A 13637-nucleotide genomic window follows, 5' to 3' on the forward strand; every position below is an offset into this window, starting at 1 on the left:
TTTTACATATCTTCATTCTAATTATTCAGTACAGTTAATACACTAATCTTTACGCAATTAATTATTAATTAGTTATACAACAATTAGCTATGCAAAAAAATAATCTTCACACGGCGTTTTTAAATAACCAAACAATTATTGAACCCTGTGTAGATTTACTTAAAGTTTGAATATAAAACAAAGTTACGATTACAATAAAAAGTCATACAATTAAATCTCGTTTTTCTTATTAACAATTCTTTTAAAACAAGTAATCTTTCTGAATTCTTCTTTCTTTTGTCTTCTTACGAAATATATATTGTATTGTATGTATTATATGGTAACGTTTGAAAAATATTTTATTTTGACATAGATTTTTTTTGTACAACTAATTTAACAAAATTATTGTAAATTCATAAAATTTTAATAAAATAAATTAAATATTGAATGTCATATTATTTGTTTATGACATCCCGCAATGCCCAATGGCATAGAAGGATAACTACGACATATCTACATGTTCACTAAATCGAGATTATGATACATCACCGGTAAACAGTAAAAAATTACATTGTATAGAACTTTAAATTTTTGTAGTGTATTGTACGTATATAGTATATAAGGAAAGTTTTTATTTTTTTGTTTTTCTTGTAAACATTGCATGTATTTTTGAAAATAAAATAAGTGAGAGATGCCATCTTTGGATTTCATTTTCCGGTTCTATGGCATGAAGCAATTTTTTATTGTGGCTACCATTACCTTTCTCCACCCTTTGTCGGCAATATTCATTTGGTCAATGTCATCGGGTGTGACAAACAAAATCCTGGAAGCATCCAAAACTGGTCACAATAGACTATTGAGGTATAGTATTGACATGGAGCTCGGTCCTTCCTTATAAGGAAACCCCTACTACTCTATCCATACGTTCATCGGGATTTCAATGTTAAAGTACTGATTATAAGATGTTTTATCGATCTCGAAGTCGGAAAAAAGTCGTTACATCGAGGGAACTGAAATGCATAGGTTTTATGCTATTTAACGAGATTTTTTTTTCAAGGGTCAGCATTTTCTCATGAGATATCGGCCTACGAAATTCCAAATTTTACTTTTGTATTATTGAAAAAACTATAAATTTACTATGCTATTAGCATGCTATAAAAATAAAAACCCTTTATTTTGATTATGTACGTTCGGTAGGCCAAAAGGAAGACCTTTTTGGAGGACCTAGTATATTGGATTCACCAATCTATGATCAGCCATGCAATGACATCACAGCACTTGGTCGGAGCCACCCACCGAACGAGAAAGCACGTGTGTAACCTCGGCTAAGTCTTATCAACCGTATTTTGAATGTAAATAAACAAAACGGACTTAATTTTAATATTCAGCATTTAATATTTTCTAAAATACATTCCGAACTATAAACAATGAACATTGTTTAAAATGAAATCCGGAAAATTGATCGACATAAGCAAATCTTCTGTAAGTATTTAATTACAATTTTATTGCTTGTTTCATTACGAATTTAACACTGATATCGTTAATTCACAACTTCATCAAGGCGAGAAATAGATGAGAATTACATAATTTAATTTAAAATGTTATTGTGCAGTTTATTATGGTGAATTAAGAATAAGAAAGACTGGTGTCAACTTGTATAAATGTTTCTTGAATTCGTTATAAAATCTGGCTTAGAGTGTTTGATATAATTTCAATTTGTCACAATTATTTACATTGAAAATGATATTGAGAAAAAACCCTCAACGCCATCAACTTAAAAGAAGTTTCAACTCAATAAAATGTCAATGAGGCTAAAAGCACTTCACCCTGATGATGAACGAACAAGGTTTGTCACAGCCAAATTTGAATCACACACGAATTATAGAAAATGGCAATCCATGTTGTAAAATGTCAAATAAGAAAGACATGGCATTTGCTTTTTCAAATTCCAAGTTATGAACTTTTCACCAAACTTGTAAAAAGTCGATGGTTTTGATAGATGAAACTAATAAAGTAATTGGTTCAAAACAATTCTTATTTTAGATAATCCAAGGGCATCTTACTGTGAGAGACACAAAAAGTCAAACATCATCGTTCAATAGTTGAAAAGTATGGTGCTATTCACAAACTGGGTTTGTAGTTATAACTGCTCTGGCATCTTAAGATTACCCGATCCTAAAATCGTACCTAACTATAGATATTTCCAAGTCATCCACGGCCTCTCTCTCAGCTATTGCACACATGCAGGAGTACCATAAGAAAGTATCTTAGGTCCTGTCCTCTAGTACAGAACTTCACAAAACTGAGGTCTGCGGCGAACTTTGAGAAAATTAATAATTACAAAAATAATCGTACAATGAATAAAATTACAAATTACCGACATGAGTATTGAAAATGAAAGTTGTTTTTATTTTGGAGCAGCAGTCATTGAGTTCTTCAGACATGCTTTAGCTATGAAACAAATGCCAGCCATTTTTAAGAAAATTTTAGATTAGTCTGTGCAAATTATTAATCATATTAAGTACGGCCGTCGAAGACTAGACTTTTCATAATACTAAGTGACGATATGTGAAACCTTCATCATTCCCTGCTTCACCATACTATGAGAACCTAGAGGTGGTTGTCTCATGGAAAAACTTTCACGATTACAGGAATTATTTTTTTGAAGTCTTATCTCTATTGTTAGACACAAATATCAAATTGACCAATGCTTTCAATGATGAGAAATGGCATATTTATCAGATATTTTGATTAAAATGACTGATATGAGTCTTTCTTTGCAAGGGAAAAGTATCACAACTTTTGATGCTAATGATAAAGTTCACACCTTCAAAAGAAAAATCCAGTTTTGGGGTGAATCTGTTGAGAAGGAAGTAGTGAAGTGTTTTCCTGTGTTAAATTATTTTTAAACAGAAAAATTGTACTACTACCCAACAGCTTGAGACATAATGCACAAGACCATGAATGGGTGGTCAAACCGTTTTCAATTTCGACAAAGCCAACAGTCTATCTTCAAGTAAATTCAAATGTTTGGTAGACATTAATTCATACTCCAACTTGAAATCTACTTTCGACTTTGTTACCCTCATTTTTGGCTCCATCTGGAAAATAAAAAATGTCAACCCCTTGCTACAAAAAGCGAAATGTTCTCTTCCATTTGCCACAACTTTTGCAAATCGGGATTTTCTATCTATACAGCCAGCAAAACTAAATACAGAAGCTGTTTAGGAGCTGAACCCAACATCCTGTCTCCCGCTATCGAAAATTAAACCCAACTTATCCAAATTGTGCAGGCTAAAACAACCTCACTCTTCCCATTAATTCAATAATCATTAATGTTCAAATGATTACTTTCGAATTTGACTCAAGCTTTACATACCTGATTCCAATTTGATTTTTGAGTTGTGGATTTTGTGAATAAAGCTAAGTATGTAAATCTAATGTCTGTTTTCATAGTGATATACCTCGCTCTCACCTAAGGATTTATAAAACTTGCTACATATACTATAATTATCTAATGTCAAGTACTTGAAAACGAGGGGTCTGCCCTGGATTTTGTTCTCTCAAAGGGGTCCGCTGGCTAAAAAGTTTGGGAAGCCTCGCTCTAGACCTTCCTACTCTTCATCAAACAACTTATCACCAATATGGATAATACCACCATCCTTTTACCCTCTACACATATTATACAACTAATACTAAATTTTATCAGCTTCTATTAAATTAATTAATTGAGTATTTATTATACAACTAATCTAAATGATGGGGTCTCAATATTAGCCCTCTCGCACTGTACATTCACACTAATAAATACATTCAGTCTCAACATACACAAAGAAACTCAAGACAAGATATCTATAAAGTATTAATTACAGCAAAACAACCTTGTTTCCTATATAAATCAGAAAAGGGGACCTAGATACTCGCTGCCTTGCTTAAGCACAACTTTCAGGTGCCATTCCCACTCGCCAAAACAGCAGACTAAAACAGTAACGGTAGACAATAACAAATTGAAATTTTGTCGTGTTTGTGTTCCAACTAAACAAATGCTGGCTACATAATAAAAACTATGTAGATGAAAATATCCTCCATTTCTTTCCCGTTTAATAAATACTTTAGTATTGATTTCTGGTCATTTCATTTAGTTGATAAGCTTGAAAGCAGAGCTTGCAAGGAAGCAGGAAGAAGCGAAGAAGATCAAAGGTGATGAGTCGTACGTAAAACTCACTCCTAAACCTAAACCACTGCCAAAAGTCAATCCAGGGGTTGAAGAAAGAAACATAAAAGATCAAGAGCTAACATCTGAAGAAGTAGATTTGCTCAAGAAATCAAAGTAATTTTAAACATTTTACCCAATATTAATTTTTATAACATATATATCTTTTTTTTATAGAGAGGTTTTGGAAATAAAAGCTTCGCTGTATGAAAAGCTTCAGAGTGGCGCTTTAATTTCAGAAGATGGAAAAGAAAGATACTTAGTTGACTTTGGTCGAAAATCACCTCCACCACAGCCAAGCAGGTCAATTGACAAAATAGATCCTACACTAAATGCTGATTATTCAAAATTCGCAAGTGATCCAGAAAAAAACAGAGAAAATACATACAATGCTGATGAGAATAAAAGGGACAGCATGCCTGTCGGGCCCAGTTATAAATTTGTCGATGAAGACTGGTAAATTATTTTATGAGTATGAAGTCATTTGATGATTATTCAGTTTAATTTGTTTTTCTATTTCAGGGTAGAGTATACGGATTGTCTTGGTAGGACGAGGAAGTGTCACAAGTCAGATCTGGAATCGATGCAGGACCGAGACAGAGTCCTAGCTAAGACTTTGCACAAAGAACAAGCGGCGAACATTTTGTCAAACCCTAACATTACTGAGGAGGAGTTGGCCGAGAAGGAGATGATATCGCATGACATGCACTTGGAGCTGTTGCGAAAAAAATGGGAAGAGAAGGAACGCGAGCTGTTGGAAAAAGACAAAGTTCACTACGAAGATATCCTATTCGATGGTAAGTTATAATATTTAATCTTATATAAAACTTAAAGTTAAGTCTGATAAAACAGGAAAATCACAATTCATCAATACATAAAAACTTTTATTCAATTTATTTGAACTTTAGTCTCTAAACGGTAGAACCACAGTTATAGAGGTATTTCTATCAATATGTTGATTTTGCATTTATTTGTTATGTTTATTGGTAACTTTCGCTGACGCTCAGTGGAGAAGGGGGAATTCCCGGGAAATCAGAACTACATTTGGTGCCTCACTATTTGATCCGGAGAAAATAGTGAATCCAAAAAAATCACAAAACAAAAATCAACAATAATTACAAAAAAATAACCCCCTGTGCACGCAAACCACGAACCACCTAGCCTAAAATTGAAGACCCCTGAGCTATGACCCTCCTTGACCAGACCCGTCTATTCATCTTTTTCAATCACTCAAAACCATCACACATACATTCGTCAGCAGTCGGAATTACAAAATAAATAAAAATGAAACGATATGAATTTAAATTAAACAAAATTCTCATTAATTACTGTTTAATTTACCAAAACTATTACACAAAGGCCTCTCAAACAAAACAAAGAAAAATTACAACTTCCTGGAGTATCCTCTCTCCATCTCTCGCTCTCTCTTTAAAAAAATAAAAAAGTCTCATCTCAACTCCATCCTCCTAGCTCCTGATCGGATTGGTATTGATGATTGCTGGTCCCAGATAAGAAGACAGTTTCCCACACTGTGAAAAGAAAAGGATTCCCTTCATTTTTCTCGTTTTCTTGGCCTTTTTCCTTGCTCTTTCACTGCTCACTCGCCTTGCCTAGTCGTGTCCGCCCTCACCAGTCTGCCAACCCTACTCCATGGCATCTGCCACTCTCCCCTAGGTCAGCAATGGTCCCCCCCCCCGACTCATTAGAGGTATACCTTATAAAAAAGAAAGATTGAAATTTTTCCAACCCCCTTATATTGAAAATATGAGTTTTTCTAATTTTTTGGGGAATACCAAAATCGAGGAGGTGAACCGTTAAATGTCCACAATTTTTCACCATTCTACTGAACAAATCTCCCAGTTTTGGCTTTTCTGTTCAAAAATTATCTAGTTTTCTATATTCGATATGTACATTTTGATAAAATAATGTTAACTCAAAACAGGATGCAAACCTGGTGGAAAAAAGCATCAAATTAACATCAGATTACAAATAAAAATACAATATTTTTGCTAGGATAAAATCAAGTCTTTGAAAACCTGCTTGCTCTCCACCATTATTAAAATAATAATATTATTGTTTACTAATTTATATTAGTACATGCATGTACATACATACACACTTGTACAGAGCTGAACCAACTCTTTTCGTAGTCCGCTGGCAATTCAAGCTTTTGTGTAATTTATAGTAAACTACCAGCAGGCCTTGAGAATCACCCACCCCATTGGGAAACTGTTGCCTTTTTAGGGCTAGTAGAGACATGTGCGCTCTTTGGATTAAATAAGCCCTGGATTTGTGAGGCAGATGATAATCAGTGCATCTAAGCCTCTCTTGTTTATGTGCACACTAACTCAAATAAATTTTATAAGCACAAGAAAAGCTGCTGCTAATTGATCTGTTAGAAGGTATACTACATACATTGACTACCTCTAATGGCTATATTTTGGCATTTTGAAACAAAATCTTATAACTTCAACATACAGGCAATAATGAATTTATTAGATTTACAATAATAAAATTATAATCTCAATTAATAAATTTTCTTATTCCCTTCTTCCTTGTAATATTTCAATGGAAATATTGCCTGGAAATACCTGAGGATAGGCAGACCAAAAAGATGAATAACAACTAAATTACAGGTTCATCAGGCCACACAGAGAAATCCCATGGCGTTTTTGTTTAGTTAGTGAATGTGAACCTACTCAATAAAGCCATAAATATTACTATAACACTAAAGAATTGTCAACATATACAATTTCATTAATTTCTTTGATAAATTGATCGTTGTATACGTCCCATTGTCAATGCTTGCTCTTACCTCTGGCATAATGTGTTAAAAAATATGAATATGGCCTAAATGGTTTTCAGCCTTTAATATTCAAAAAAATTAACAATGTGAAGACATATGAAAAAAATATTATCTTGTTCATATTAATTTATGAATATATTTAATACGATTATTCAATGTATGAAAAAAGACAGATTCTTTTCATTTAAGATCAATTTCCTTTGTAATTTTTCCTTCAAATGTGCTCTTATAGAATAACAAAACTTTTTTCTTTTTTTAATTGTATTATCTTTTACAATTATACAAATTTAATATTCAAGTAAATTTGCTCGATATGGTGCCGGTACAATCGAAAGGTTCACTTGATGATGTTCTCTGTAATTCTCCGTTGACATTGAAATTTAGACAACTAAAAAATGGTAAACCATGCTAGTTTATACTAATCTCAAATTCAGATGGAAATACATGGGGAAAGTTGTTTATAAAAATATATCAAGGTATCAAAAGTCTTGTATAGTGTTTTTAAACTTTGAAAATTTCTGCTTGTACAAAACAGACTACATATTCAGCTAATCTTACTGTACGAATTACTCTAAGTAAATTATGTTATAAATAACATTTAATTTGAATAACCAATTCATTTTTATAAACTACAATATTTAATTGTTCAACTTTAAAATACTAAGACTAACATAAAAGTTAAATTCTTAACAGTTTTAGGTAGGGGTACATATAAAAAAACAAGGAGTCAAATATTTTAATAACATTTTGACTAGATAATTTTCAACTCTCAAACATAACAAATAAATACATCATACATAAATTTAAAATTAAGTTTTTGGAATGAAATATTAGAGAGAAAAAATACCAGTAACAAGTATTACAATGTAGTTACTGGAATGTTTTATAATAAACCTAGAACATAGTCTTATATTTTAGCTTATAAATTACAATGATTGAATGAATTGAACAGCCCTACATTTGGGTGATCATTATATTTTAGGTAAAATTAGAAATATTCACTTAAAATGGTCATTCCATTTTTCTTCAGGTACAAAGAGAAATCCTTTCTAATATTTACTTTTTGCTGATGTCTCTTATATAATACGACATGTCTTTATTTAATAAATGTACAAATAACACTGCAAAATTTAGGCTCATTGTAAGTCTGTATACACGTTTTGGTGTTGTGCAAAAGACTTACAGTAAATGTGTTCTCCAGATAAATACTAAAAAGTAAATTATTACTTACTAGTCATCACCTTTACATAAACATATCTAAATAATAAACATTATTTTATAATGTTTTTCTGTATTATATTTGGCACACATTTGGTCCTTAATGTAGGGTGCTTGTAATGTTTATTAGACTAGAGTGCAAATATAAGTATTGCAATTAACGATGAGGAGTGTTGATACAAGTTTTCCGATGATGATGATCTCAATTGAGTTTGACCAGGATTTATTGGAGGTTCCGAGCCACTTCCTTCTTCTAGGTCTTCATCATCTGAAGGCTTTTCTTTTTCGAATACCGTCAATTCTGATATTGCTTTGTCTTTACGATTGCACAATCTTCCCTTGCAATAACAATATTCGACCCTGTTCACAATGTTGCATGAATCTATTGCAACTTCTCCACAGGCTTTTACCATATTGACACCTAAAAGAAAAAAAAATTAGAATGGTACATTTGTTTTGAATTTTTCTGTTTGTTGTATCAATAAAGATTAAATTGATATTGAACGCCCAGTGAGGATAGGCAAAAATTATCGGTAATGACCAAATTACAAGTTCATCACCCCACAGATCAAACGGAGAAATTTCATACTTCAATATATTAATATATTTTAGTTATTTTAGGACTTATCATGACCAGTTATAACTTTCGTTACAAATTGCCAAAATGTAGTGCATTTAAACTTTCTAAATAAGGCCAAAAATAGTAATATTACAATAAAGATTCATCTATATTTGTAAGCTTTTAGTTGTGTTGATTAAAAAGTCAATGTCAGGAGTGGGATTCGAACCCACGACCCTCGGCTAGATACGCCGCTGCTCTACCACTTGAGCTATCGTGACTTCGATCCACTCTGACTCTAACTTCCCATCTCAATCGCACATTTTGAATTTTCCCTCCTTTTTGCCAATTTTTCAAATGTCGTGTAATCTATTTGATTCTCGGCGAAAAATGAAATGGCCATGGAGAGCTTTAGTGAAGATATACTTCATTTTAACTTATTAAATTCATTAGTTTTCATGGTCCACTTGACCAATTAATATCTTTCAATTAATTAAAAATGACACTGACACGCTCATGACACTGACTTTTTTTATCTCAACTAAAAACCTTAATTAATTGAAAGATAATTAATTGGTCAAACGGATCACGAAAACTAGTGAATATTTGTAAGGATTATTCGGAGATTGTGAGATGCAGTCTAGTGTGACGTAGGTTTTAGAAAAACATTTTCTTTGTCTTGCCAACATTTTGATCTTTATTGTGATCATCTTCAGGGCTCAAATGTTTGTTTTCTGTGTAATTGTATCATTCTTGTGTGCCATGTAACAACCACTTTTTAGCCCTGAAGATGATCTCAATAAAGATAGAAATGTTGGCACGATAAAGAAAATGTTTTTCTAAAACCTACGCTCCAAAAACAATTAAATTGGAAAGGAACCAAACAATTCGGGCATACAACCATAATCAATAAAATCAGACACCCATTTTTAGAAATGGGGACTGATTACATGATCCCGGAAACAATCTTCACAACTTCCTATAAAGTCTCAACAGACTATAAAGGAGAGGAAGAACACAGGAAAGCACCAGATACAATGACATGGTATACGGATGGCTCCAAAACAAACGAAGGAACCGGATCAGGCGTTTTCTGTACAAGCCCAAAATATGAGCAATCAAACTCATTAGGGAAGTATACTTCGGTCTTTCAAGCAGAAATACATGCCATCAATGCTTGTGTCCTGGAAAATCTCAAAAGAGGTTACACTGACAAAAAAATCCTCATAAGATCAGACAGTCAAGCAGCTATTAAAGCACTGGCATGTAAAAGAATTACATCAAAACTAGTCAGTGAATGTATCCAAAATCTCCAAAACCTGGGAGAACACAACAACCTGATGATATCTTGGGTGCCAGGGCACAGGGGAATTCTGGGTAACGAAGAGGCGGACAAACTGGCCAGAAGAGGATCTGCAAGACCATACATAGGCCCCGAACCTATCCTTGGGATAACAAAAACAAACATAGATTCCTCCATCGCAGAATGGATCCAAACAAAACAAAGAGAGAAGTGGATAAACTCTAGCGGTGCTAGACATAGTAAACTTATGCTGAAACAACCCTCACCAAAATTGGCAAAAACACTGCTGCAATTGGAGAGGGCAAAACTCAGAGGAGTGGTGGGACTACTAACCGGTCACTGGTATCTGAGAAAACATCTACACAACATGGGTATATACAGCGATGACCCCATTTGCAGATTATGTAATGAGGAGGAGGAAACAGCCACTCATATCATCTTCGAATGCGAAGCAACAGCTCAATGGAGGTTTAACCTAGCGTACGAAAAAGACACAGGGAACCAAATTGCAGCAATAACAGTCAATGACTTGATGCTTCTGAGAAGAAGGATTGAGTCTATTGACTAAACTAGGGAACTGGGAAGGTACAATAAGCCAGAGGGCTGCAGTGCCCGGGGAGTGCAAACCCCGCTTCCTAGTATCCTTTTCTACCATACCATACCATACCAAAACCTACGTCACATCAGACTGCATCTCACGATCTGCGAATAATCATTGACTAACTGACACTAAACACCACACAAAATATTTATAATTCAATTAATTTCTTCTTTATAGACATTCTTTTCTAAGTAGAATTGCCTGTCTTAAGTAGTTCAAATCATTCTATTTTATTGAAAGTAAAGCATTATTTTATTTAAATTGAGAAAGAAGTCATATTTATATACTCGTGAATATTTGCATTAATCTATAGGGAACTGTTAACAGAAAGTTGGGTAGATTTTCTAAATCTTCATCTGGTGGTTGTTGGTTAAACTTGCAAATGCAATGAAATTTCATAACAATTAAAATAATTCCTTCAATTTAGAATGATCAGAAACCTTGTGATATTTAATTTGGAAAGATATTTCAGTAATTTGTGATCGTAGTTTGTAGTTTTAAGGTTTTTTTGTTTTAATAAAAATATAAGGTTTGTTTTCTTTGTCAGTACTTTTACAAATCATATTGGCTAATTTTGGAGGAGACACAGCATTGAATATTTTTTCCACAGAAGATCCTTTCTTATTGACAAACAGAACAGTTTAGAAAAACATTGTCAATTTTCTTCTTTTGAACTTAAATTTCCGGAAATTGTGCTTTTTTTCTAAACATTGTCAATGACAAAGGTTTTGAATTATCATATAACCAGTGCCCCTTACCTAAAAAAATGAAACTATAATTTAATTAAACATCATCATTAACATATCGGGTTTTTCTTTAAAAAAAAGTCAAAAAATTTTTTATTAAATTTTTGGGCAGCTTATCCCACAATTTTTTTTAAGCCAGGAGTGATAGATAAAATTACCCTGATACGATGGAATTCTACACCATAAGAGCTGCAATTATCGGTGATAAGCTGTGTAAACATGTAAACATACCTGTTCACTGCTGGTAAAATGTTTTAATATTGTCTGAGAAATAGTGTGCACATTGAGGAATATTTATTATAAATGATAGCTTGATTATTTAACGTCCAAATTCATAATCAATTAATACACTTTTTATTTGATGCAATTAATATTATCACAAAAGCTTCATTAACAGTTCAATTAACAATACCTGAATGAGTAAGTGTAAAATGCTAGCTAACTTAATTTCTGTGAAATGAAATGCATCCATGTTTATAATACATAAGTTGATGTAATTTTAGAAAAATATGCTTCAAAAATTAATTTTCAACTTGTAATGTCAATCAAGGAAACCACTGTCAATGTAATTCGATTAATGACTATCAATGCTGTTGTGGTGTTCAATTGGGCATTTTAGTATTTAATTGTACGTAAACTGAGCAATTTAGTTCTTTTAGTAGTGACCAATTTGAATTTTGTCACAGCAAAACTGCTTCACTTGGATATAAATTAATAATTAATTTTATTAAAATAGATCCTGCTTAAAAGAGAAAATACAGATTGGGATTCAGACACATAGCATTACATTGGCAATATTACATCTATTGTTATCAATTTATATCATCAACTAAATAATTAGGTTAAAAAAATTAAGAGTGATCTGTATAACTAGATCATTTCCAATCATTTAGATCATCCTGTTCTAGCTGTTTTGGTCTAGCATTTAGGCCTTTCGCACTTCATACATAAATTTGTTATTTTTGAAAAATTTGTTGTCATTTGAGGTATGCTTTAAAAATTAAACATCAACTCATTGCTATTTAACCAAACCACCATCCATACAAAATATGATTCGCCTAATGACCTAAACTGAGCAATTTATTTCTTTTAGTCATGTCCAGACTTAATTTTGTCAGTAAAAATGCTTTCCTTGGAAGTTATTAGAATTATTTTATTAAAATAGTCTATTGTAATACAATCGGCTAGATTACATCCAATATTATAAATTTATAACTAAATAATAAAAAGAATTATAAGAAAATAGAGTTTAGTCTGGCCTTGGACTACATTTTGATAGTTTGATCATAATTTATTTTATACTTTCCAGGAAAAGTATAAAATCAGTAATTTAAAAAAATAACATTACATGAAAATTTAAGTGTAACTTTATTCTATTGCAATAATCAACATTCAGATAGCTTATTATAATCTTATACAAATAAGTAACCAGAAAATTATTATATCAATCTTTTTTAAAATATAATTATGGCTAATAAAACTACCACAATTTGTTTGGTAAGTGTTGAAAAACTCAATAACATCACATAATCTATCATATCATAATTACATAAAATGCCGGTGTAGTTAAATATCAATTTATTTATTGAGGGTACTGGCGTAATATCAAAACTCTGTTGACAAATGTGTTTATTTGCACGAGTGGTTAAGTTTGTATGGACATGGTCTGTGTAGAATATCGAATATGCACAGACCTGTTGAACCAAAATTAGATTAACTTAGGATAGTGAATGCACAATTTTTACAGTGTTTGAATGCATTTATTCGCGTGATTGAAGGGAGGATATAAGGTGAAAATCTTTCCAGGCTCCCAACTTTTGGTTTAGGCTGCTCATAATTTTTGTGTAATTGTACGAGTCTTCAGCAATATATCAAGGACTGTTGAAACCCGCCAAACTTAGGTTAGATAATATTTTAAATAGCATGATTGTGTATTTTATTGACTTAGGATATTTTAATCACGTGTGGAATAGTTAAACATCAAATGTATGAGTTGAGAAAAAAATTATTTCTTTAATAATTATTTATCAACTTGAACAATAAAAAATGAAGCTTGATCGTGTCTGATCATTTTGATCCACTTGTTTTGGTATGTAAGTCGTGTTTCTGCCTTTTGCCATCATCATTTAAATAAGTTGTTATACTTATTCTAGTACATTTTTTACGTTAGAAAAGGGTTTTAATCAGGTCAGGGTGATAAGCAGGGCGAGGC

The 13637-nt window shown here is 32.3% G+C and overlaps 2 protein-coding genes across 3 annotated transcripts in view; one reads left to right on the forward strand and one right to left on the reverse strand.

Annotated features, from left to right (window-relative positions):
- The first annotated feature begins 1304 nt into the window (after window positions 1-1304).
- Window positions 1305-13637, forward strand: part of LOC106672507 (coiled-coil domain-containing protein 174) — a 68001-nt gene continuing 55668 nt past the window's right edge. Inside the window, exons 1-4 of the mRNA XM_014404021.2 lie at window positions 1305-1461; window positions 4122-4309; window positions 4370-4648; window positions 4715-4989. Coding sequence (XP_014259507.1) covers window positions 1423-1461; window positions 4122-4309; window positions 4370-4648; window positions 4715-4989 — 781 coding nt within the window. The 5' untranslated portion in view covers window positions 1305-1422. The remainder of the gene's footprint in view (window positions 1462-4121; window positions 4310-4369; window positions 4649-4714; window positions 4990-13637) is intronic.
- LOC106672508 overlaps window positions 8321-13637 on the reverse strand; it is a 55440-nt gene continuing 50123 nt past the window's right edge. For both annotated transcript variants that reach the window (XM_014404023.2, XM_014404022.2), the window contains one exon: window positions 8321-8637. In XM_014404023.2, the coding sequence (XP_014259509.1) occupies window positions 8348-8637 (290 nt within the window). In that variant the 3' untranslated portion in view covers window positions 8321-8347. The remainder of the gene's footprint in view (window positions 8638-13637) is intronic.

This window comes from Cimex lectularius, unplaced genomic scaffold, assembly GCF_000648675.2.
Source record: "Cimex lectularius strain Harlan isolate CLEC.00 unplaced genomic scaffold, Clec_2.1 scaffold280, whole genome shotgun sequence".
Classification (NCBI taxonomy): Eukaryota; Metazoa; Arthropoda; class Insecta; order Hemiptera; family Cimicidae; genus Cimex; species Cimex lectularius.